The following is a 24429-nucleotide window of genomic DNA, read 5'->3' on the forward strand; positions in this document are numbered from 1 at the left end:
TTCCTCTTCTTCGCGGTTGCAGGATATATCTCGTCCCTTCACTGACGTGCGATCTTTGTTGGTATTTATGCCCCTCATGACCCGCGTAGCTCTCCTGGTCATGTCTCCCTCATTCACTGGTCTGCGCGGCCTATCAGTTCGAAGCTCATTAATCCCTTTGACGTGTAGTACCTTCGGTGAACAACAGAACGGAACATCAGTATGTTCGACTGGACTCGGTGGTGAATGTGGTCACCTCGCACCATAAGTTAGTGTGTAGAGCATCTGTTTCAATGACGTGTGTTTTCTCCCAAGATCTACCATCACGTATGACCACTTTGGTAACAGAACAGTAGTCTCCACTGACCCCGTTTCCATCTCTCAAGCTAAAACATATACACGAGTATATACGGTAGATACAGCCAGTGCTCCTGTACACAAGGACGCTCTGCTGTGAAGATGATTTGCTCATTTCCTAACATCCTGTTGTTTAAAGCCTCCACAGCAGACTGTGAACATAAAAATACACGACTTTATAACGCATGAGCACGACTCTACGACCCCTGGGTATGAAGGCCTTATTTCTAACCTGACACATGAGATGTCAAGTCAAAGATCATGTCATCACAACCAAGGATCGTCCTACTGTACTCAAAATGATTTATAATACCATACGTCGTAGCTGCAGGTCATACGTGACTGATTCATGGTGAGATGCCAAAGACGTAGTAAAAATACAGATAGATGTTGATATGAAATGGCTAGAGATATAATGCACCTGGACTTAAGGGAGGCACCGGGTGTGGTTGCCATTAGAATACGAGTACTTTAAAAATCCAGCCCAACATATTTTCTCCAGTGTTCAGATCGTGGCATTTACGTCTTCGTTCACATTGTTGTCATCAGTAATCATCTGCTTACGAATGTCTCAGGAATCTTAGACGGTCAGTACAACATATGCCATTTTACAACCCAGTGCTGCAACTGGTTCAATAACCATGTGATGTGATTGTTATATAATACGACTTTTCCTGTAATCTTCTCCCTGGAACACGTGCAACATTTCTGGCAATAAATTCCCATTTGCACGTATAAATCATCATGTCTCTGGGTCGATATAGTACATACTGATTCTGATATCAAAAACTACTTGTAAGTTAAGAGAAAACAACTAATGGTGGACTCCAGATGCAATTGTATTTCCCTGACAAACGTTCCCTTCCCTTAAATAATTTACATAATTGTGGTTTTTCATCCTTGTTTCTGTCTACACATCTAATGCTTCTTGTAATTCTTTATTGTCTTTCTTAGATACTATAAAGTTCCCGTGTGTGATAACTAACCCATTTTTAGTTGTTCTCTCTACTTGTGATAGCAGTCACTTCAATACCCGATTAGAACAAATTCTGTTTTCATAACCTCGTATATAATGACTTCATCTGTGTACAGTAGCCTCTCACCTCACATAGCAACCCAATCAGTACCGCTTAAACTCACGTCCCTGAGCAGGCAGAGTCGTGAGGGGTGCCAGCAGATCTCTCTCTACCCTTCCGTTGGTAATGAAGTCCGTGAGAATCGGGAAGAGCTCGTTGTAAACACCTCACCAAGTCAGAATGTTCGGGTATTGAGGAACGTCTTCGAAAAAGCTGATACCGATGGCTGAAGCTGAGGGCCTGAGCGATGAGAGGTATGGTAGAATGAAGGTATGATTGGGAAGGGTCTTGTGGAAAGCGTCAAATCGGGGTTTTGTGTTGCATTGTATGGTCGTATGTCTAAAAAGCTTTGTCAAATAGATGTGCCGTAACAATGGCTGAAGAACGATTGTTTACGTTCATAAGGTAATTGGTTTATGTTTGAACCATGGCCAGAGACTGTTCCAACCTTGAATTATGTTGTTTCAAAGAAGACAAAAGAAAGAAAGGTAAAGAGAATTATGAAGAGGAATTTTTCAATATGTACAGTGTTGATTTGCTCTCTGAATACGTTCTTACTGCCGTGTTGACACTTGCTGCAGGGGTAAACCAAACACTCAGTGATAAAAGTTCTGTACTTGTTGCTGCTTTTCTCCCAATCTTGAATAAGATTCTGAGAACTTTGTCTAGTACTGTGCCTCTGGATGTGTGCTGACCGTTCCTACGTGGAACATGCCATTACCCATCGTATGACATCATCATCAAAGCCACTTTTATATCTGGACACAGTGCCACATCCTAGCTTATATTCCTTAGCTAGAGGTGGACAGTCCAAATGCTTCCTGTCTTTCCCTGTTGCACATCTCTTTGCATTCCCTATATTAGTATTTTTGTAACACCATTTCATATATATCATTTGCTTATGCACAAAATGATGTTTGGAAAGTCAGAAATAATATTGCACCCACTTTCCCGTCCCTATATAACGCTATTAATTATTTCCTGCAATTTAAAACGTCACACGTATGTGTCCTCTTCCCTTTTATGGAACCAAAGGTTTTCCAACAGTGACAAAACATGCAGACCGTCAATCGACCTCTCCTGTGAGACGTTACCCGTCATAAAAGTCCTCAAATTTAGCGAGAGAAAACCACAAATGTCGAAACCCATATTGGATTTGTATTTCCTAATGTGTGATATTGTTGAGTCCAATTTGTTTTTTCTTTTTTCAGGAGTTTATACCTGGTGCTGGCCGCTGACACTGGTCTACTGTTTAAGGTAAGATCTTTACCAGAACTGTTTTGTTAAGTAAATATTGTTACGATCTAAACGGCAGCTCCACAAGTAGATCCCGGTCTTTCGGTACACTCACTACAAACATTGAGTGAGTTTTCGTCTGTTTCGTGATAGGCTTTTTAATAAGGTTTGTCTGCTTGAGTTTACTGTTCAGCTAGCTCCCATTTCTTCCACTGGACCGAGCACTAGCCACTAGCTATGTTTGGGCCCATTTTGTATATCCCTTGACTGAATGACGATAGGGAAACAAAACAGTCGTGATGGGTCAGGTCGGTAGGCGACAAACACTGTCTCTTGAACTCTCGAAGCACTTTAACGTGAAGCTTCGAATCTCTGTGTTCTGCGAATCCTTAGAACACTAACCAGGGAAATCTGAAACCATTCTCTGGTGATGCCTTGGGAATCTAGAAACAGGAATTCACGCGCTTGTTACCCACGGTGGCTGGACATACGAATTCACGCCAGATGGACCTACCTCAAAAGTGGCTGGACACAAAGGCAGTGAGGACAGGAAGTTCCTTCTTAGAGAGTCCTACGTGGCTAAAAGATTTGAGGTTCAACACCGAGACATTTGATTTCGGTTCCAGCGTGTTGTGTAACTTTAGTCCTAATAGTATCAAACCATCTAGCATTCAGAGCGAGAACATAAGTCCCATGGTTATTGTGGTTCTAGAGGGATGTACTTGAGGAATCTCTCAACTAAAAAGCTGAGCGGAACACAAGGGCAATCGTTGAACACTGTCAGTGTACTGCGAACTTTTCGTATCCTTACGTCAAACCTTTTGGCGTCCACAATGAAAACAAGGCTTTACCGCCAAGAAAGATATAGTGGAGCGTTGCCAGCGACTGGACAATAAAACAAAAATGATTATGTAGATATAATACAAGCATAGGAAACTTGAAGACTTATTCGCTGAAGAAGAAAAGATGTATATTTTTTAGATAACTCGGTCAACAGAGGAAAAGTTAGTCATATCTTTTAGGTTCGTGCATAAAGTTCCTATACCTTGGATAGATAGAGAACACTACTGAAGGTGGCAAGCGTCGCGTCATCATTTTGAAGAACAGTAGAACCTGCAGCACGCAGGAACACAGTCGTGAGGAGAGCACGTCAGACAGTCATCGTATTTCTCAACTACCAACTGTGAACTGAACTGAATGTGGTTGTTATATTGTTTAAGAACCACCGCAAGACGTCCGATAGGTTTACAGACGAGGTGGTCCTTCAGATACGGACGAAGGGGTGCTATAGTTCACTACAGGCGAAGAAGTCCCTTGATTTACCTTTGCTATAATCGATAAGGTGCCTTACTTCCCACAGTCGAGAAGTCCCTTAGTTTCCCATAGTCGACAGGGTCCTCTAATTCACTGCAGGCGACGAAGGTCCCATAGTTTTCCTACACACACACACACACACACACACACACACACACACACACAAGACGTCAACCCAGGGAACTCTACAGGCAGACGGGTGCGTGTTTACCACCACCAGCGTTGGTGTTTTCTCCCTACTTAGCACCTCCACCTGCACCTGCCCCGTCCATGCATTCGTTAATGTCTTGACCCGTCTCCTACGGCAGTCCCCATTAGCTGTCATTAACCCATTTAACACCTGTGCCCAGACAAATAGCTCCCCAGCTACACCTCAATCAGAAGTGCGCTAACACGAGCATAAAACCACACAGTAATGAGGTATTCTTGGAGGTGGAGTCTTCTCTGACCGCTCATACTGGGTCTACCCACCTCACACACATGCATAAATACACATGACGCTTGCCTTACGAGGTTTGCATATTTTTATCATATATCACTAAGAATATTCAGCTGAATGAAGGTAAATGTATGATAACGTTAAAGGAAAATTACTTCGGCACGTTGAAGTGTTTTAAGTACCCTCATGTCTCTCTCGAGGCTCGACTGTCTGTCACTTCCTGAGATCATTTGTCATCTCGAGCGACGTTCTACCACCTCCCCACCCTCCACCGCCAAGCCCTGAGGCCACCTCCCCTCCCCCTTCCTCCTCCTCACGCCCTACATACAAGTGAAGGTATTCAGAGGGAATGTAACCACAGGAGTGAAGGCGCTGTGAATGAAAATCGTCAGAGAAAAAAGGTTAGTGGGGGGGTGTCTTCCGCGGATGTCTTCGTAACAGAACAACAAAAGGAAATGCCCCTAACACAAAGGCCAGAGACTACAGATACCAGAAGGCGGGGATCAGGAGCAAATTCTGGACCTGTTGAATAGTAACAGAGAAAAAAAAAATGACATTCGATGGAAAAGATTTGTTTGTGGATGGGGTGGTGAGGGAGGTAAATGCAAGGGTCTTGCAGAGAGGGGCGAGTGTGCAAGACTGTAGGGAAACAGGTGGGCTGAGAAGTGAGTCAGTTGATGTTTGCTGATGACACATCCCTGGTGGTAGACTCTAGTGAGAAACTGAGCAGTTGGTTCCATAAGCGGTAGAGGGTGAGTGTATCAGGTGTTTTCTTTAAAGAATGTGTGTGAGAAATAATCAGAGAAACAAATGGATTTGTATGTGGCATTTATGGATCTGGAGAAAGCATATGAGTCGATAGAGCTTTTGATAGATTTGATAGAGATGCCGTGTGAGGGACTTTAAGAATAACTAAATGGTGTGGGGGTAAAGTAGTTAGAAGCAGTGAGAATTTTTTCTTTCATCAAGGGTGTAAGGTATGTGTACTAGTAGGAAGAGAGGAGAGTGAATGGTTCCAAATGAAGGTTGGTCTGTGGCAGGGATGTGTGATGTCCCCATGGTTGTCCAATTTCTTTATGGATGGGGTGGTGAGGGAGGTAAATTCGAGAATTTTGGATAGAGGGGCGAGTATGCAGTCTGTGAACGCGTCAGCCACACCCACCATGAGTGGTAGAGAGTGTCGGCCACACCCACCATGAGTAGCAGAGTGTCGGCCACACCCACCATGAGTAGCAGAGTGTCGGCCACACCCACCATGAGTAGCAGAGTGTCGGCCACACCCACCATGAGTAGCAGAGTGTCGGCCACACCCACCATGAGTGGCAGGGAGTGTCGGCCACACCCACCATGAGTGGCAGGGAGTGTCGGCCACACCTACCATGAGTGGCAGAGAGTGTCAGCCACACCCACCATGAATGACACAAGCCGCATCCATTACCTAGACTGTTGACCAAGGTCGTAAACTCTTTAGAATTTAAAATCCATTGCGGTAAATGACTGTGATAATGAATACTAATTGATTACCTTATTTGCATGCGCTCAAGATCTCGCGGGACATCGCATCCGTCTGAGGCATGAGTGGCGTCTAGGAAATAAAGTGTTATGTTAGGCTTTTATTACCTCCGTGGCGTAGCGATTAGAGTTGATGGCCTTCATGCATTGTCGTGACTCCAGGGTCGAGCGCTAGGTACGAATTCTGGCTGCGACAGCCAGTCCACAGACTATCCAGCTGTTCATCCTCGCTAGTGGTTGATGAACTGGGTACCTGGCTTACGCTCACGTACATACATGTACGTATATACATATCGTTAATGAGATAGTCTTGATTAAGGGACTTAACTTACAGCTGATTAGTAAACACTGACTGTTGTCGAGGGTCAAATGGATATACTGGAAACAGCAGCTTAGACTATTTGGTGGGATTATTCCAGCGACGTCAAATTTCCAGGCCGCTGATACGCTCCCTTGGAAACTTGCATCAGCAGAAGGTACTGGCTGGCAGTCCACGAGTGATGGACGACTTTGACCCGCTTCTGTGTCGGTGAGTCTATTCCTCTGATTATCACCCGACTTCCTCCCTCCGCATATCACTAGGGGGTGTGTGCTACTCCCAACCCTTGTTCTCGAGCGTGGGTGAACTTACTCTCTCCTCCGTCCTCCCCAGACGCCCTCAAGGGAACAAACACCCGCCCCTCGCACCTCCAGAGCCACCTGCAAGAGGCGCCGCCTATCACCCACCGCAGCCCAGCGGCGGGGGCAGCCACAGTGTGTGCTTCACCGTCTGTCAACCAACACCTCCACTCGGTCTCCTCCCCTCCAGTCTGTTGTAACACGTCACGAAAGAGCCAGGTGAGTGCCACACTTCGTACATGATCCAACACCATTATGACTGGCTCTGACTGGCTGGCTGTAGGATTGTTGTCACGTCCATTGTTTTTCGTCCTGTCGACCAGTACTCAAAATGGTAGGTCCTGTTACACTGAAAGTCAAGGTAGAGTAAGTTTAGGCATCCTTGTCTTCGCCAGATATCGGGGTTTGGGGACTGCGACCCGGGTTATGTTCACGTATGTTCGCATGGCTGTATGTATTTGATCCACCGTAAATTCACGGTACGGAATTAGACACATGTATGGTTAATGCGTCAAAGAGACTCTTTTCCGACGAAGTTTAAACCACAGGTTTGGTATCGTTTTGACCCCTGAGGCTTTATGGTGATGGTCTATGTAGGTGGGAGGAATCATGAGGACGGTTCAGTCATCACGGTGATCGTTTCCCAAGTGGGTGTGAGGAGTTGTGAGGACAGGTTCATGTGTCGGCCAGGCTGAATCTTCAATGAATGTATGGACCATAGTGAGGTGCCAGAGGATCTGCAGAAGGTATGTATATAGTTCCATTGCATGAAGTCAAGGGGTACAAAGGTGAATGTTTAAACTACAGAGACATTGGCTTTGCTGAGGGTACCTGGTACGCTGTATGGTAGAGTGGTGATTGAAAAGGGTGAAGGTATGTATAGAGCAATAGACTGGGGAGGAACATTGTGGTTTCAGGAGTATCAGAGGATGCATGGATCAGGCGTCTGCCTTGAAAATGTATGTGAGAAATACCTAGAAGACAGAAGGATCTGTATGTGGCATTTATAGATCGGGAGGAAGCATATGATAGGGTTGATAGAGATGCCAATGTAGAAGATTTGACGAATATATGGTGTGGGAGGAAAGTTATTAGGAGTAGTAAGTTTTCATCAACAGTTTAAGGCATTTGTGCGAGTAGGTAGAGAGGAGAGTGAGTGGTTCCTGGTGAAGGTGGGTCTGCGGCGAGAGTGTGATATCACTATGGCTGATTCATTTATTTATGGACGGGGTCTTGAAGGAGGTAAATGCAAGAATCTTGATGAGAAGGTTGAGTACGCATTCTGTAGGGATGTGTTGGCACTGGGGGCAGATTTGAGTGAAAACTGCAGTTACTGGTGTCTGAGTTTGGGAGAGTGTTTGAGAGGTGGAAGTTAAGAGTAATTGTGAATAAAATCAGAGCAGAAAGACAGGTTAGTTGGGCCGTGAGTGTGAATGGAGAAAAGTGGAGGAAAGAGTTTTAGATATCCGGGAGGTGGACATGGTAGCGAATGGAACTATGGAAGCGGAAGTGAGTCACAGGGTGGGTGAGGGGGCGAAGACTCTAGGAGCGATGAGGAATATGTAGAGAGGTCGTTGTCTAGGAGGGCGAAAATTGGTATGTTTGAAGCTACAGTAGTTCCAACGATAATGTATGGAAGCGATGCATGGGCTATGGATGAGGAAGTGCAGAGGAGGGTGGATGTGTTGGACATGAAATGTTTAAGAGCAATATGTTGTGTGAGGTAGATTCATCAAGTAATCAAGAGATGAAGAGGGTGTGCTGAAATTATATGGACATATAGAGATATTGCACGAGGAGAGGTTGACGTAGAGGATATATGTGTTGGAGGTGGAAGGGAAAAGGAGCAGGGGGAGATCAAACTGGAGATGGAAGGATGGAGTGAAAAAAAGAATTGAATGATCAGGGCTTGAACATGCATCAGGTGAAAGGCGGGTTGGAAATTTGTATGATCTATGGAAGTGCGCGTTCATATGCACTATATTCGTGTGTATATATATATATATATATATATATATATATATATATATATATATATATATATATATATATATATATATATATATTCACTCGCGATGCAACCTGTTGCAGGCGAAGCCAGATAATACCAGACACACACACACACACACACACACACACACACACACACACACACACACACACACACACACACACACACATAATGTTAAAGTTTCAGGTGTTGACAGTGGTTGATGACAGGACACTTTTTGAACACGTACTCCCATAACAGGCGTACCTCTGCCAAGACCTTGTGGGGGGAGGGGCAGAGAGGTGGGCCCAGGACTGGTGATGGTGGGACTCAGGTCCTGTGATGAGGGGGAGGAACCCAGATTTTGGTGGTGGGTCATGCATTTGGTGATGGGGCCCATACATGATGGTATGAGCCGAAATCATTGCGAGCCTCACCGCCACAGAGGTTTGATCATCCCACAGTAGGCCACACCATCTGGTGCCCCAGTACACACACACACACACACACACACACACACACACACACACACACACACACACACACACCTCCTCCTCCTTCTCCTGTATGAGCGTGACGTAGCGAGGCTCCTCACATCAACCAGTGGTCCCGACGCTGTGTGTGACCTCAACCAGGAACTTACCTGTTAAACAAGCGGGAACAATGTTCCCGCCGACACTCGGGAAGATCAAGGCGAAGCTTCCTTAATTGGGTTCTTAAGTACCATCATTATGGTTGAAACAAAGACCCATACGGAGGAGCCTTGAGCTCGGGAGATGAGGAGAGAGAGAGAGAGAGAGAGAGAGAGAGAGAGAGAGAGAGAGAGAGAGAGAGAGAGAGAGAGAGAGTGTAGGCCTTGCAGCCTCCCGGCACTTGATGTCATACGCTGCGTGATACATGGGACGACGCAACAATACCCGGTGATGAGCATCTGCTGCAGCAGGCAATTACTTATTGTCATGCAAAGATAGTTGCATTTCTTTCGTTGATTACCATGATAGTTAAGTAGGTAAACCTACATGGGATGGTTTAGTGCAAGCTGCCGCGCACACGTTAACCTCAAACCACTCCCAAAGGGAGATATAGATAGCTGTCGATCCTTTAGTGAGATGTCTTCCATATTTAGGAAGAACAAGTCACTCTCGTATCGTAGTATCAGCAACAGACTGCCGACGAACCTGAGGGTGTTTCGATCCAGACCTGTAGCAGATTCCCAGGAGTCAATAACAAGATCCCACTAGCTTAAGGATCCTTCCCGCCTCTTCCCTGGTATCAATAAAGCTTATGGTACGGTAGGTAAAGGCAAGAAGCCCATAAGACTAGATCACAGGAGGACAACAGACAATATCTTGACCGCCTTAGTGGACTACAACACCAGCAGATGATGATTTCAGAAGGCCGGATCCACCTGAGTGGCTAAGTGGTATCGATTCTTGATGTTTTTTTTTTACTTACAGTCGTGAATATCTGTATTTCATGTACTCGTGTGTTAAACAACTTTGAGATATGGATGGAAGGATGTGGTTGATAATAACGACCCTCGAACACGACGGTACGACCCTTGGCTGTGATAGCCTTTGAACTGATCCTTCACAGTCGTTCTACCAAGCTTAAGGGGGTCACATTTTTGCAAATGTTCTCAGAGTTGCTAAGATTAAGTTTCGTCAGAAGTCTTCATTGATATTCACAGATGCAGGGTGACGACGTCCTGTTGGCTCAAAAACTAGACGGAGGTAAGGTAGGCATCACTTAAGGTAGGCCCACTTTATTCCCTTCATGTCGTAGAAGGCGACTGAAACGGATGGGAGCGAAGGGCTGGAAATCCTCCCCTCCTGTTTTTACTTTTCCAAAAGAAGGAACAGAGAAGAGGACCAAGTGAGGATTTTTTTTCCCTCAAAGGTTTAGTCATCTGTTCTTTACGCTACCTCGTTATCGCGGGAAATGGCAAATATGAGAAATAGATTACGAGCCGTTTTCGTTTGAGCTTTTTTCCCCCAGGAAGGACTGTATTAGAAATGTTGATATTGGTTACCGTGAGATGGTGATCACTCAACATGTCATGAACAATAATGGAAGAACGCGTAGTATGAGAGATGTTGAACCCTACACATAGATCAAGGGTCCTGCCATGGACATGAGTTAGCTCTAAGTCCCATACGAGCTGTACATTATCATGTGAATTCAGTAGTGTTGACAGCTGCTGCCCTCGTGGATTGGTATTATCGAGATTACCTATTAATTTGTGTTTAGCACCATTAGAATCCTTAACTTGTGCCAGCACCATTAGAATCCTTAACTTGTGCCTAGCACCATTAGAATCCCCTGGCTACGCTCTGACAGGTCCGCTGTTTAAAGCAAGCTTGCTGATGCATACAGAATTATATGATGTATTTTGTTGAGTTACGAACTTTAGACTCTCATACCTGGATACCTGCATTCCTCGGCCCTCGCACCTCTTAACACCAACAGGAACATGGGGACATGGTTTGTCTGACGTAAACTAGACATGAGATGATCTTAGTTTATAACAATATATATATATATATATATATATATATATATATATATATATATATATATATATATATATATATATATATAAAACAAAAGAAGGTAATTTTGTAGGTATTTTAGGCAACCAACATGAAAGCTATGGAAGAGCCACGAGTATACATAATGAGACTAGGTTTCAGGCAATACGTGAGGGATTAACGGTTTCGTTTCGGAAAGAATCATCTCGAGTCTAACAACTCCAGACATTTCTTGCCACATCGTTTGCATGACATCTGTGGAAGAGCCACAAGGCGAGGAAGACAGCTTTTACAATCAGTCAGATGTAGAACATCTCGCTACAGTAACTCATGTGCCCCAGACTTGGAGTCAAGACGCAGCGATCTGTCAGACAATTTTATAATTCTCTCGTTGTCTTTTTACGACGGCGTTTTATTTTGTGTTTTTGATCGTAGTAATATGTTTCCCATGTAAACCAAGACATAATTTTGTTCTGTGTTTAACTTTCTTGGTAAATGATAATAATAATGATAATGATAATAATAATGATAATAATAATAGTAATAATGATAATAATAATAATTATAATAATAATAATAATAATAATAATAATAATAATAATAATAATAATAATAATGATAATAATAATAATAATAATAATAATAATAATAATAATAATATTATTTTTATTATTATTATTATTATTATTATTATTATTATTATTATTATTATTATTATTATTATTATTATTGGTAGTAGTAGTAGAAGTAGTGGATAACTTGATGTTGTTCTTGTCCGAGTTAGGTTGAATTATAGATATCCCTGGGAGTTTGCGCTTCCTGTTGAGAGTGAACAAACCAAATGTTAACTTTGTCAACAAAGCAAGATGTTCCCTCACCGTGCAGCATTGTTATGTACCTGACTGTGAGCTCAGAGATGATTCTTACCAAACACAACAAGATAGTTGATACGTGCAAACATCTTTTTTTTTTTTTTTTTATACTTTGTTGCTGTCTCCCGCGTTTGCGAGGTAGCGCAAGGAAACAGACGAAAGAAATGGCCCAACCCCCCCCCCCCCCATACACATGTACATACACACGTCCACACACGCAAATATACATACCTACACAGCTTTCCATGGTTTACCCCAGACGCTTCACATGCCTTGATTCAATCCACTGACAGCACGTCAACCCCTGTATACCACATCGCTCCAATTCACTCTATTCCTTGCCCTCCTTTCACCCTCCTGCATGTTCAGGCCCCGATCACACAAAATCTTTTTCACTCCATCTTTCCACCTCCAATTTGGTCTCCCTCTTCTCCTCGTTCCCTCCACCTCCGACACATATATCCTCTTGGTCAATCTTTCCTCACTCATTCTCTCCATGTGCCCAAACCATTTCAAAACACCCTCTTCTGCTCTCTCAACCACGCTCTTTTTATTTCCACACATCTCTCTTACCCTTACGTTACTTACTCGATCAAACCACCTCACACCACACATTTTCCTCAAACATCTCATTTCCAGCACATCCATCCTCCTGCGCACATCTCTATCCATAGCCCACGCCTCGCAACCATACAACATTGTTGGAACCACTATTCCTTCAAACATACCCATTTTTGCTTTCCGAGATAATGTTCTCGACTTCCACACATTTTTCAAGGCTCCCAAAATTTTCGCCCCCTCCCCCACCCTATGATCCACTTCCGCTTCCATGGTTCCATCCGCTGACAGATCCACTCCCAGATATCTAAAACACTTCACTTCCTCCAGTTTTTCTCCATTCAAACTCACCTCCCAATTGACTTGACCCTCACCCCTACTGTACCTAATAACCTTGCTCTTATTCACATTTACTCTTAACTTTCTTCTTCCACACACTTTACCAAACTCAATGTTATTCCTCGGATATTTGAGGTGTCGTGAATTTGCTTTTCGTAGATAGTTCATTGGTTATATATATCTTTATACGTAATCCACTCAAAGCCGATCAGCTATTGTGAGCTTCACTTACCACGTAAATTGCCGAATAGTCTATTCGGTGGTGTCCAGGGTACGTTAACGTTCATCTCACTATGTAACCGAAGATTTATTTCAACCATTGAGGCCCACCAATCCCTGGACCATTTTGTGCACTCTGTATCCTCTTCTGGGCAGGAGCGCCCTGTATAAGGTCGCCGATCTTGATACAAAAATCAAATCCATGTAATTCCACCCCCCGCAGGATCCGGGCAACCATGACCACATCGCTACCCCAGCTCCTCACCTTCCCCTTCCTGTCCATCCAGAACATCCTGGGCGTCCCCATCAACACGGACAACGACAATGACGGCAACCCCTCCGCCCGGTTGCTACCCTACGCCTCCGTCACTTTCTTCATCATCCTCGACGCCTTGATTGATGAGTACCTGAAGGGGAGGTACGTAATCGGCGGGGTGGGTGTGTCTTGACAGTAGGGTAGATGCGCGCGCGCGTGTGTGTGTGTGTGTGTGTGTGTGGTCAGCAGGGCGTGTGTGTGGCTGATGAGCACGGCAGGTCTGTGTCTCGTGAACAGGGCAGGTGTGGGTCCAGTCAGAAGGGCAGGTGTGGCTTTCCTCAGCAGGGTAGTTGTGTGTGTGTCTCGTCAACAGGGCAGGTGTGTGTCTTATCAGTAAGTTAGGTATGTGTCTCGTCAACAGGGCAGGTATGTGTCTCGTCAACAGGGCAGGTGTGTGTCTTATTAGTAGGGCAGGTATGTGTCTCGTCAACAGGGCAGGTATGTGTCTTATCAGTAAGTCAGGTATGTGTCTCGTCAACAGGGCAGGTATGTGTCTTATCAGTAAGTTAGGTATGTGTCTCGTCAACAGGGCAGGTATGTGTCTTATCAGTAAGTTAGGTATGTGTCTCGTCAACAGGGCAGGTATGTGTCTTATCAGTAAGTTAGGTATGTGTCTCGTCAACAGGGCAGGTATGTGTCTTATCAGTAAGTTAGGTATGTGTCTCGTCAACAGGGCAGGTATGTGTCTCGTCAACAGGGCAGGTGTGTGTCTTATTAGTAGGGCAGGTATGTGTCTCGTCAACAGGGCAGGTATGTGTCTTATCAGTAAGTTAGGTATGTGTCTCGTCAACAGGGCAGGTATGTGTCTTATCAGTAAGTTAGGTATGTGTCTCGTCAACAGGGCAGGTATGTGTCTTATCAGTAAGTTAGGTATGTGTCTCGTCAACAGGGCAGGTATGTGTCTTATCAGTAAGTTAGGTATGTGTCTCGTCAACAGGGCAGGTATGTGTCTCGTCAACAGGGCAGGTGTGTGTCTTATTAGTAGGGCAGGTATGTGTCTCGTCAACAGGGCAGGTATGTGTCTTATCAGTAAGTTAGGTATGTGTCTCGTCAACAGGGCAGGTATGTGTCTTATCAGTAAGTTAGGTATGTGTCTCGTCAACAGGGCAGGTATGTGTCTCGTCAACAGGGCAGGTGTGTGTCTTATTAGTAGGGCAGGTATGTGTCTCGTCAACAGGGCAGGTATGTGTCTTATCAGTAAGTTAGGTATGTGTCCCGTCAACAGGGCAGGTATGTGTCTTATCAGTAAGTTAGGTATGTGTCTCGTCAACAGGGCAGGTATGTGTCTTATCAGTAAGTTAGGTATGTGTCTCGTCAACAGGGCAGGTATGTGTCTCGTCAACAGGGCAGGTGTGTGTCTTATTAGTAGGGCAGGTATGTGTCTCGTCAACAGGGCAGGTATGTGTCTTATCAGTAAGTTAGGTATGTGTCTCGTCAACAGGGCAGGTGTGTGTCTTATCAGTAAGTTAGGTATGTGTCTCGTCAACAGGGCAGGTGTGTGTCTTATCAGTAAAGTAGGTATGTGTCTTGTCAACAGGGCAGGTGTGTGTCTTATCAGTAGGGTAGGTGTGTGTCTGTCGTCAACAGGGCAGATGTGTGTCTTATCAGTAAAGTAGGTATGTGTCCCGTCAACAGGGCAGGTATGTGTCTTATCAGTAAGTTAGGTATGTGTCTCGTCAACAGGGCAGGTGTGTGTCTTATCAGTAAGTTAGGTATGTGTCTCGTCAACAGGGCAGGTATGTGTCTTATCAGTAAGTTAGGTATGTGTCTCGTCAACAGGGCAGGTGTGTGTCTTATCAGTAAAGTAGGTATGTGTCTTGTCAACAGGGCAGGTGTGTGTCTTATCAGTAGGGTAGGTGTGTGTCTGTCGTCAACAGGGCAGATGTGTGTCTTATCAGTAGGGTAGGTGTGTGTCTGTCGTCAACAGGGCAGATGTGTGTCTTATCAGTAGGGTAGGTGTGTGTCTGTCGTCAACAGGGCAGATGTGTGTCTTATCAGTAGGGTAGGTGTGTGTCTCGTCAACGGGGCAGGTGTGTGTCTTATCAGTAAGGCAGATGTCTGTTTCGTCAACAGGGCAGGTGTGTGTCTAGTCAGAAGGACAGGTGAGGTGGGTTTGGGACTGGGTCCGTAGGACAAATGTCTTTTCAGCAAAGCAGATGTGTGTGTGTGTGTGTCCTCCGTAACCACTTGCTGATTCACGGATCTCGGTGATGTGTCACGCATCTTTTACGAGATGGAGATACTGCCCCTCACGCTCCAGACAAGGACGGAGGGCTTTTGAATCTCCTTCCAAGGCACTAACGGAAATGTCCACGTATCTCATCCGCTTAATGTGCACACGATATCTGATGTGAACTGTTCACCACTGTACCTTTGCCCAGAGCGCGAGCGGCAGTATTTCCACCTCGTAAAAGGATTGCGTGACGCATCGCGAGGTCCATGAATCAGCGAGTGGTTACGGAGATGATGTGTTAAGCTCTTCGTGGCCTGGGGGTTAGTTAGGCTCCCTGGCTGGCTGCTACACTGATGGACCCGGGTTCGACTCTCGGGGTATAGTGGGTGAATAGCACCTATATATATAAATGATGATAATAATGATAATTTCCTCACTAAATAAGAGGACGTTCCTCTCACTTTAGAGGGATCAAGTCCCCCCGACCCCAACACTAAAGAAATATCTCGTACCATCTCACTAGGCAATGACCACGTGCGTCTATACCATACAAAGAACACGTAACCCCCCCCCCTCCATAGTAAACATGAAACCCACATGTCCTCATAGTAAACAAGACCATGTACCCTACATTAAACAAAGACCATGTGTTCCCACACCGTGAACTAAAACTACACATTCCCATAATTTACAAAGACCACGTGCCTCCACAGTAAATAAAAAAGCACCTTCCCCCTCAGTACGTACAGACCACGTGCCTCCACAGTAAACTTCGACCACGTGTCCCCCAGCAAAGCAAGGCCACAGTAAACAAAGATCACGTATCTTTACAGTAAACAATGACCATGTACACTTTCAGTAAACACAGATCGCATGTCACTACAGTAAACAATGACAACGTGCCCAAGAGCAAACATTGACAATATACACATAGACCACATGCATCTTCAGTACACACAGACCACATGCATCTTCAGTACACACAGACCACATGCATCTACAGTATACACAGACCACATATATCTACAGTACACACAGACCACATGCATCTACAGTATACGCAGACCACATATATCTGCAGTACACACACACACAGACCACATGTCTCTACAGTAAACGTAGCCTGCATGTCCCTGCAGTAAACAAAGACTACATACCCCTACAGTAAACAGACCACATGTCCCTACAGAAACCAAATACAACTTGTTCCCCTACAGTAAACAAGGACTTCGTGCTCCCATAAGGCAAACAAAAGCATTGTGTCCCTCCTTCAGCAAACAATGACTATGTACCTTATCAGTAACCACAAACCACATGTCTCTGCAGTAAACAAAGACCCCGTTTCCGTCTACAGTAACAAACACCACGTGTCCCTCTTGTAAACAGATACCCCGTGTTCCCCAACAGGAGCTACACGGACGATCAGGCGACCATCTACCGGTCGCTGGAGAGCAAGTTGAGCACGACCTATGGTCTGGAGGGTCGAGCTTGTCTCCAGCGGTTCATCTGTGAACTGCAGAAGTTCCCCATCCATGACTTGACCATTGTTGGGGAGCTTATCACTGCCGTCTTCACGTGAGTCCTACTCCCCAGTGGTGGGGAGCTTATTACTGCCATCTTCACGTGTCTTACTCCCCAGCTATGGGAAGCTTGTTATTGTCGTCTTCACGTGAGTCCTACTCCCCAGTAGTGGGGAGCTTATTTCTCCCGTCTTCACGTGAGTCATACTCCCCAGTGCTCGGAGCTTGATAATGGTATCTTTTCCTCGATAAGACTTCACTGTCTTTTGGGGAGCTCGCTATTTCTTTTGTATCACCCCGAGTCTTCAAGCCTTTGGGGGAGCTCATTACTGCTATCTCTACCTAAATCTTTTCATTTACTTATTTTCCCCCTGCACCTTATTACGTAATTATTAATACAGCCTTCAGCCGACTCCTGTGTTCCTGTGGCTTTTGTTCTGTAAAAAGCGATCAGGATTTCTTCCCGCAAACATTAAGTTTTGGTTAGGATGTCTTCCTAATATCTTTATGAATTCTGGGATTATTTTAGGATATCGTGGAAAGTTTTTTTTAGTACATTTTTTTTGTTTACATTTAGTAACGCTGCTCTGAAAACTTACATATCATGTCTTATGGAAATCTGGCTGGACTGTTGGGCCTTCGATGGACTGACTGTGTACTCAACGCAACGCAACCCTGAGTTAACACGCAGTTGCTTTTTGAGACCTGCTCCTGCATGATTCGAAAGTATTTACACCATTGTACTGTAAGGCGTATGTGAGTATCATCACATTCTGGATTAAGTACTTTAAGACTTGTGTGTCTAGTTCTTATCACTTTACCCAAGAAGATGGTAAGAAATCACTTACCCAAGAAGATTGGTAAGAAAATCAGAATGACACCCGCGGGAAGTGGATGGCTGGGTGAGATGGTTGAGTTCCCCCGCTATTTACAAAGCCGCTTCACATACTACAGTCGTCACCGTAACTAAAATTGTAAAAGGCATCGGAATCCAATGTATAGCAGTGCTTTTAGAAAGTTCTCGACTCTATGCTGTCTTATGATGAACCTAGACCTGATAAATACTTCACGTCTTTCAATATTTCCGCCTGTATAGTCAAAATGACAATATGCAGGTCACTGAATTTACCTTCTGACTTTCACTACAGTAATCTGTGAGTTTCTCGTATATTCAATTATCACAAAATGCCTGGAAAGGACCTAATGGTCTGTTGCTGTTTGATATTTTTTTTGTATTCCTTTGTACTCTTCTAACTGCTGGTTTGCCGATCACGGTCCGTCGCCATTACATAGCTTGGCGTATATGAATGGAACAAGGAAAGGCCAGGACGACCCTGGCAGAGGTACAACCGAGACACTATAAGATTATCCTGTTAGTTTCATACAATAGTTTTGTTTTTTGTTAGTATTTGTGGGGCGTAGACTATGAACATTCTCATGCGTATTTAAGTGTGGGTTTTTGAATCGTTTTCAAGCAGATGCGTATCCAGGATATTTATTTATTTATTTATTTATTTCATATTTATTGTACTTTGTCGCTGTCTCCCGCGTTAGCGAAGTAGCGCAAGGAAACAGGAAAGATTGGTCCAACCCACCCACACACATGTATATACATACACGTCCACACACGCACATATACATACCTATACATTTCAACATATACATACATACACGTACATATACACACATGTACATAATTCATACTTGCTGCCTTAATCATTCTCGTCGCCACCCCGCCACACATGAAATGACAACCCCTTCCCCCGCACGTGCGCGAGGTAGCGCTAGGAAAAGACAAAGGCCACATTCGTTCACACTCACTCTAGCTGTCTTGTACAATGCACCGAAACCACAGCTCCTTTTCCACATCCAGGCCCAACAAAACTTTCCATGGTTTACCCCAGACGCTTCACATGCCCTGGTTCAATCCATTGACAGCACGTCGACCCCGGTGTACCATGTCGTTCCAATTCACTCTATTCCTTGCACGCCTTTCACCCTCCTGCATGTTCAGGCCCCGATCGCTCAAAATCTTTTTTCACTCATCCTTCCACCTCCAATTTGGTGTGATATCTTGCACCGCTGTGTCGTTAAACAAGAGCTGTTCCCAAAATCGATCCCTCGCACCTCCTTTATGTTGCGCAGGACTGATATTCTGGAAAAATCTTAACCCTATTAGTATCTTGTAACGCTTTTGAGGTCAATTATATCAATGGCCGATGACTATCTATTTGTTTGATTTACATCATGCTGAGTGTTGAATAATCATTCCCTTTTTTTTCATCCTTGATAACCGTTTCCCGCGTTAGCAAGGTAGTGCCAGTAACAAAGAAAAGCCGCATTCGCTCACAACTATTCTCGAGCTGTCTTGGAGTGGTCTGTAAACACGTTAAAGCGTCACTCAGTATGCCAAAACTTCGCCTTCCTATTTATGTTATCATATTTTTTTGCCATTTTATCACTGCGTTTTTGGATTGCGTAACTTTGCATACAAATTGTTCTGTATCTTGTGCTAGTGAGCACAGTAAACGGTACGGATTAATTGATATTAGTCTAGCTGGTTACATGATTACCCCACTTGTTCTCTCTTTTTTTTTTTTTCTCTCTTTAAATCTATTCCTGTTGTCAGATCCACAGTAACCGTGTGTTGTAGTGACCAAGCGTTGATAACCATGATATCCCAAGCACGCCACATCAGTTGGATAGCTAATGTATTTTGACTATTTTGATAAGCTGCAGCATTTCATTTCATTTCACTTAAGACTACACACTCGTAACGCCATCAACTCTCACACTCACTGATAAACAGATGAATAAATAAAAGCCCTTAACAGCATTCAGTAGTCTTCCATGTACACCATATAGTCAAAACTTTCTAGAATGCTTTCTTGATCGTCATATGTCATTTCTAAATCCGTTAATTCTGATTAAAATTTTTTTTTCTCGGCAACTTCCCTAGCACCTTGTCAAAAAAAAGTAGATGGATAAAGAGAATGCATTTCATCTTGCATATAAGTAGCCAGGACAGGGACAGATGCAATTGTTTGATGAGGGTACTCATTTATAATATTTGTTCCATTAATGCCTGTGTTTGCGTACATTCAATCCTCCTCCTGTGTTGAGCTGTTGACGGCAGACACAAACCACTTCTGAATGAGCTAATTTCAGAGGATAAAAGTACTAGACTCTCGTGACAGAAAAGGATAGTCAGACATTCCTTGTGGTGCCCAGTATCATCCAAGAGTTTCACCGTATCATCCATTTGGTGCCCAGTACCATGTTAGTATTTCACAACATCATCAATATGGCGTATAATATCGCTATCACAGCCTGAGAGTGATGGACGTGTCGATTCATTTATCCTTACAAGAGTGTTCGTGGCGTCAGTTTGGATTCCTAATTTATATCAGGTGTCTAACATTAGCTTGCACGACTTGTAGGCCACGGGAGGACGGACGCGGTCTGCTGCAGGACTACAGGGAAGCCCAGCTGCTAGGACAACTAGACGACCCGGGGTCCTGCTCCACTAGCTATGCCTATGCCTGTCCCTTCAGTGTCTTCAACTACTTCAAGCACCTGTATGAACTGGAGCGGCAGAATGACCCGGAGCGACAAGATGACCAAGAATGGCAAGATGACCGGATGCAAGAAGACACAGAGCGACAAGATGACCTGGCGCAACAAGACGACGTGAAGCGACAAAATGACCTCGAGCGACAAGAGAACCAAGAACGACAAGGTGACATGGAGCAGCAACACGATCTAGATCGACAAGATGGCCTGGAACGACAAAAAGACATGGAGCGACAGGATGGCTTGGAACGACGAAATGACCTGAAGCAAGATGACATGGAGCGACACGATAACCTAGAGCAGCAAGAAGACCTGGAACAAGATGACCTGGAGCAACATGATAACCTGGAACAACAAGATGACCTGGAAAGACAAGACGACCTGATGGTAAAGAGGATATGGAGTCGAAGAATAACTTGATGACATGAAGACCTGTAAGCTTCAAGGTAGCAGTCCAGCGATGACCAGGTGATCCTCTGGCTAAGGCTGTACACAGTTGCTACTGATTGTGTGTTCAAATTTGTGTGTATTTCTGTAATTGTTTGTATATCTGTAATCATATATGTGTATTTATTGATAAGCTTAAGTAGGTAAGTGAAATTATGGACAGCACATTGGGTATATATATATAAAAACTAATCAAAGTTGTTGCTGAAGCTTCGTTCGTCCGGTTTACCCAATCTAAGCTAGGCTCCCGAACGTTGTCTTATACATACGTTATGCGTAGAATTCTAGATCTCTCGGGATCCAGCAATATACCACTTCATAAGCTTTTGCGAATTGCAAGCCATCACTTTTGGAAAACCGAGATTACTATAATCAGATAAGTCAATCAGAAAAAATATGATAAAAAATAATGCATCACATCCACCACTCTTCCGCAAGATCATTACTATTGGTGTCCTTGATTGCAATATTGATATCAGATTCCATAAGTAGTTAGGGCAGTGCCAGGAAATTGTGATACGATTATATTAAGAGGTTTTTAGTGTTATAAGGTTCCATGTTTTATAAGCTGAAAAATATCTTTCTGCTTCTGTACAAAAGTTTGTCAGTGAATTTCATGATGTACTTTAAAGGGCGATGCAATTTCATAAATTCTGGACTGCAAATGCATTACGCACGAAATGATAAAGGAGGTGAACACGGATTGTTTTTACTTTATCCTGGTAAGCTGAGTAGAAGTGTATATACATGAGCAGACATTTGTACGTTTTCTAAACATGCTGAACTTGATCTGGGTCATATGTGTGTTGCACCAGGACATCCATAAAAGACAAAGTTGCTTCATTTTCTTCTGCGCAGGGTACCTTGTCTTCTAGGATGTCATGGTACAAAGATATAAAATCAAAAGGGGGCCTGAGGGAACTATTATTATTATTATTATTATTATTATTATTATTATTATTATTATTATTATTACACACACACACACACACACACACACACACATATATATATATATATATATATATATATATATATATATATATATATATATCCTTTGGATAGAGGAAAAAGAACACTGTGTATGCCCTGTCGTTTAAAATGTGCCAGGTCGTCGTTATTGGGAAATATCATGAGTGAGCAGAGTATTCCAAAGCTTCGAAATGTAGGGAAAGATATAATGATCAAAAGCCCCCCCCCCCCCCCCCCCTCGAGTTGTCAATAGCCACACAGTTATCATGTGACGCAGTAGCTTCCCGAGTATTGCTTGGTCTAGCTGTTGGTGGAGCACACAAACAGCCGGCTTTCGGGAGCAAATACCAAAGTAATACCTTTAGAAGTGGAAAAGTGAACCAACATTGCGGCAAAGGGAAAAGCGGGTTTGATTTTGAAGTTAGCCCCGGAGAGTTCGTAAGTCGTTCCGCTTTCGACACAACTCTGTCAATTAAGATAAAGAGTTAGAGCCACCTCAGATGTGAGAGCATTACTCCATACAAGGACGGATCAGTCCTTCGAATAAACGGATCAACTGTTCGGATGAAAAGAATTTTCGACATCTAAACAGGACACCCAGTTTCTTGGAGGCAGACTTATCTATCTCCCAAATATGAGGTTTGCTTGATAGAGTGGAGTCTACGGTAATACCAAGTATGTTCGTTGAGCCAAGAGGTAGAATTACGGACCCATGAAAGACGAGAGGAAAGTTGACGATTTGTTTTAGAGAGAGATGGATAGAAACTGGGTCTTGGAGGCATTAAACTTAACCAGCTTTCGTCTACCCACTGAAATATCCTGTCTCAAGTCTGAATTGATTGAGGAAGTGTTGCGAGACGAGATGCAGGTCAATTGAGGAGAAATTAAGGATGTGGAGGAACGCGGTGTTGAGTGGTCGTCAGTGTATGTGTGTAAAACTCTCTCCTCGTACTGTACAGATAGAAAATTACAATTATTTACAACCGTGTCACCAGTCACCTACTTCCGCAGCGCCCTGCCGCCTGAGCCATGGGAACAGTAACCCAAATACCAATATTTAAGGCACTTGGACTCCCTGCGCCTTAACACAGTATCATCTACAAAGCTTTCTTTCTCCTTAAGCTCACGTATACCTTCCCTGCTTGTTCGTCTTCCTTTTTCATCACAAAACGGTGTTTGCTGGAATGAGTGCAGAGTCCCTGAAATGCAACACCTGGCAATTCACATAGCAAACTGGGACGTGTGGAGAGATATAATAAATGATGTTCACCCCAGTGAAAAACATAAGCAGATGAATGCTGAAGAACTAGATAAGGCGTTAGACACAGTATGAAACTGTAACGAAAGCAGTTAAAAAAGGTCGCTGTCACCAGGTACAAAACAATACCGTACCCACCTCCCACCCGGGAAATTATAAAAACCAAACACCGTTTTACCAACAAATCGGCCCACGGCCACACCCAGCGTTGGATATAAGCCCTACACCTACGATGTAAAGATCTCCAATTGCATTACTGGGGAGGGTAAAAGTAGAACGCAATACTCATTGGGAACAAAAGCGATCACAGCTCATGCCACTTAGATCCATAGAACCAAAAGTATCTGGCAAGATGTTCAGCGACTACAGAGGAGCTCCCGAGGCAACTTGAAATATATGATGGTCAACAGTGACAACACTGATGAGGGATCAAGTTACGGCATGAGAATCTATGAACTTTTGGATGTGTTGTATTCGAACTGACACCTGAAGAAAAGATGAATTACATTCCAATTCCACGAGAAAGAAATTTATGACTTGGAACGTGTTGAAAAAGAAAATCCACAACAGACCAAAGACTCAGCACGGCCGTCCTCTGACAGCTGCCTCTCCGAGAATGAATATGCTAGTACCACGAACAGCCATCCTAAAATCACAAGAACAGCCCCAGGAAAGAGCCATGTAGACACAGAACATATTAGCATGTTACAGCAAAATGATCTTCACTAATTACTTCCCTACCTTCTGAACATCTACAACGCTATGATTAACAAAGGATACTTATTTCCCCTGAGATGTATGCTACCCAATCGTTTATCTGCTTTCTTGCGTTTTCTAATCTCATTACTATTCTACCAGTGGATGATGTTCAAACACAGTTTCACTAAAAGTAGTCATTATTACTTCGACGTTCACAACGATACCTAAACCAAGAATGCCAGATGCCGACCTAGTAACCTCAAAGATGTATCAGCAGAGAGATTTGAAAAAAGAATATCTTAGTTTCAGGTTAAGATGACAGATACAAAACAACAGCCTCTTTAACCAGAATCAATATGACTTCCGTAGAAGCACCACCTGTGCTATTACGATCCCTGCAGAAAAACTTTTAATCACCGGAGATAAACTAC

At 43.8% G+C, this 24429-nt stretch overlaps 1 protein-coding gene across 1 annotated transcript; it reads left to right on the forward strand.

Annotated features, from left to right (window-relative positions):
* Window positions 1-1634: 1634 nt before the first annotated feature.
* LOC139764862 (uncharacterized) lies at window positions 1635-21770 on the forward strand. Its single transcript, XM_071691886.1, has 7 exons — window positions 1635-1666; window positions 2624-2669; window positions 3096-3366; window positions 6566-6750; window positions 13328-13458; window positions 16937-17104; window positions 20490-21770. The coding sequence occupies exons 1-7, from the start codon at window positions 1635-1637 to the stop codon at window positions 21040-21042; spliced, it is 1386 nt and encodes a 461-aa protein (XP_071547987.1). The 3' UTR covers window positions 21043-21770.
* Window positions 21771-24429: the final 2659 nt, after the last annotated feature.

This window comes from Panulirus ornatus, chromosome 4, assembly GCF_036320965.1.
Source record: "Panulirus ornatus isolate Po-2019 chromosome 4, ASM3632096v1, whole genome shotgun sequence".
In the NCBI taxonomy this organism is placed as follows: domain Eukaryota; kingdom Metazoa; phylum Arthropoda; class Malacostraca; order Decapoda; family Palinuridae; genus Panulirus; species Panulirus ornatus.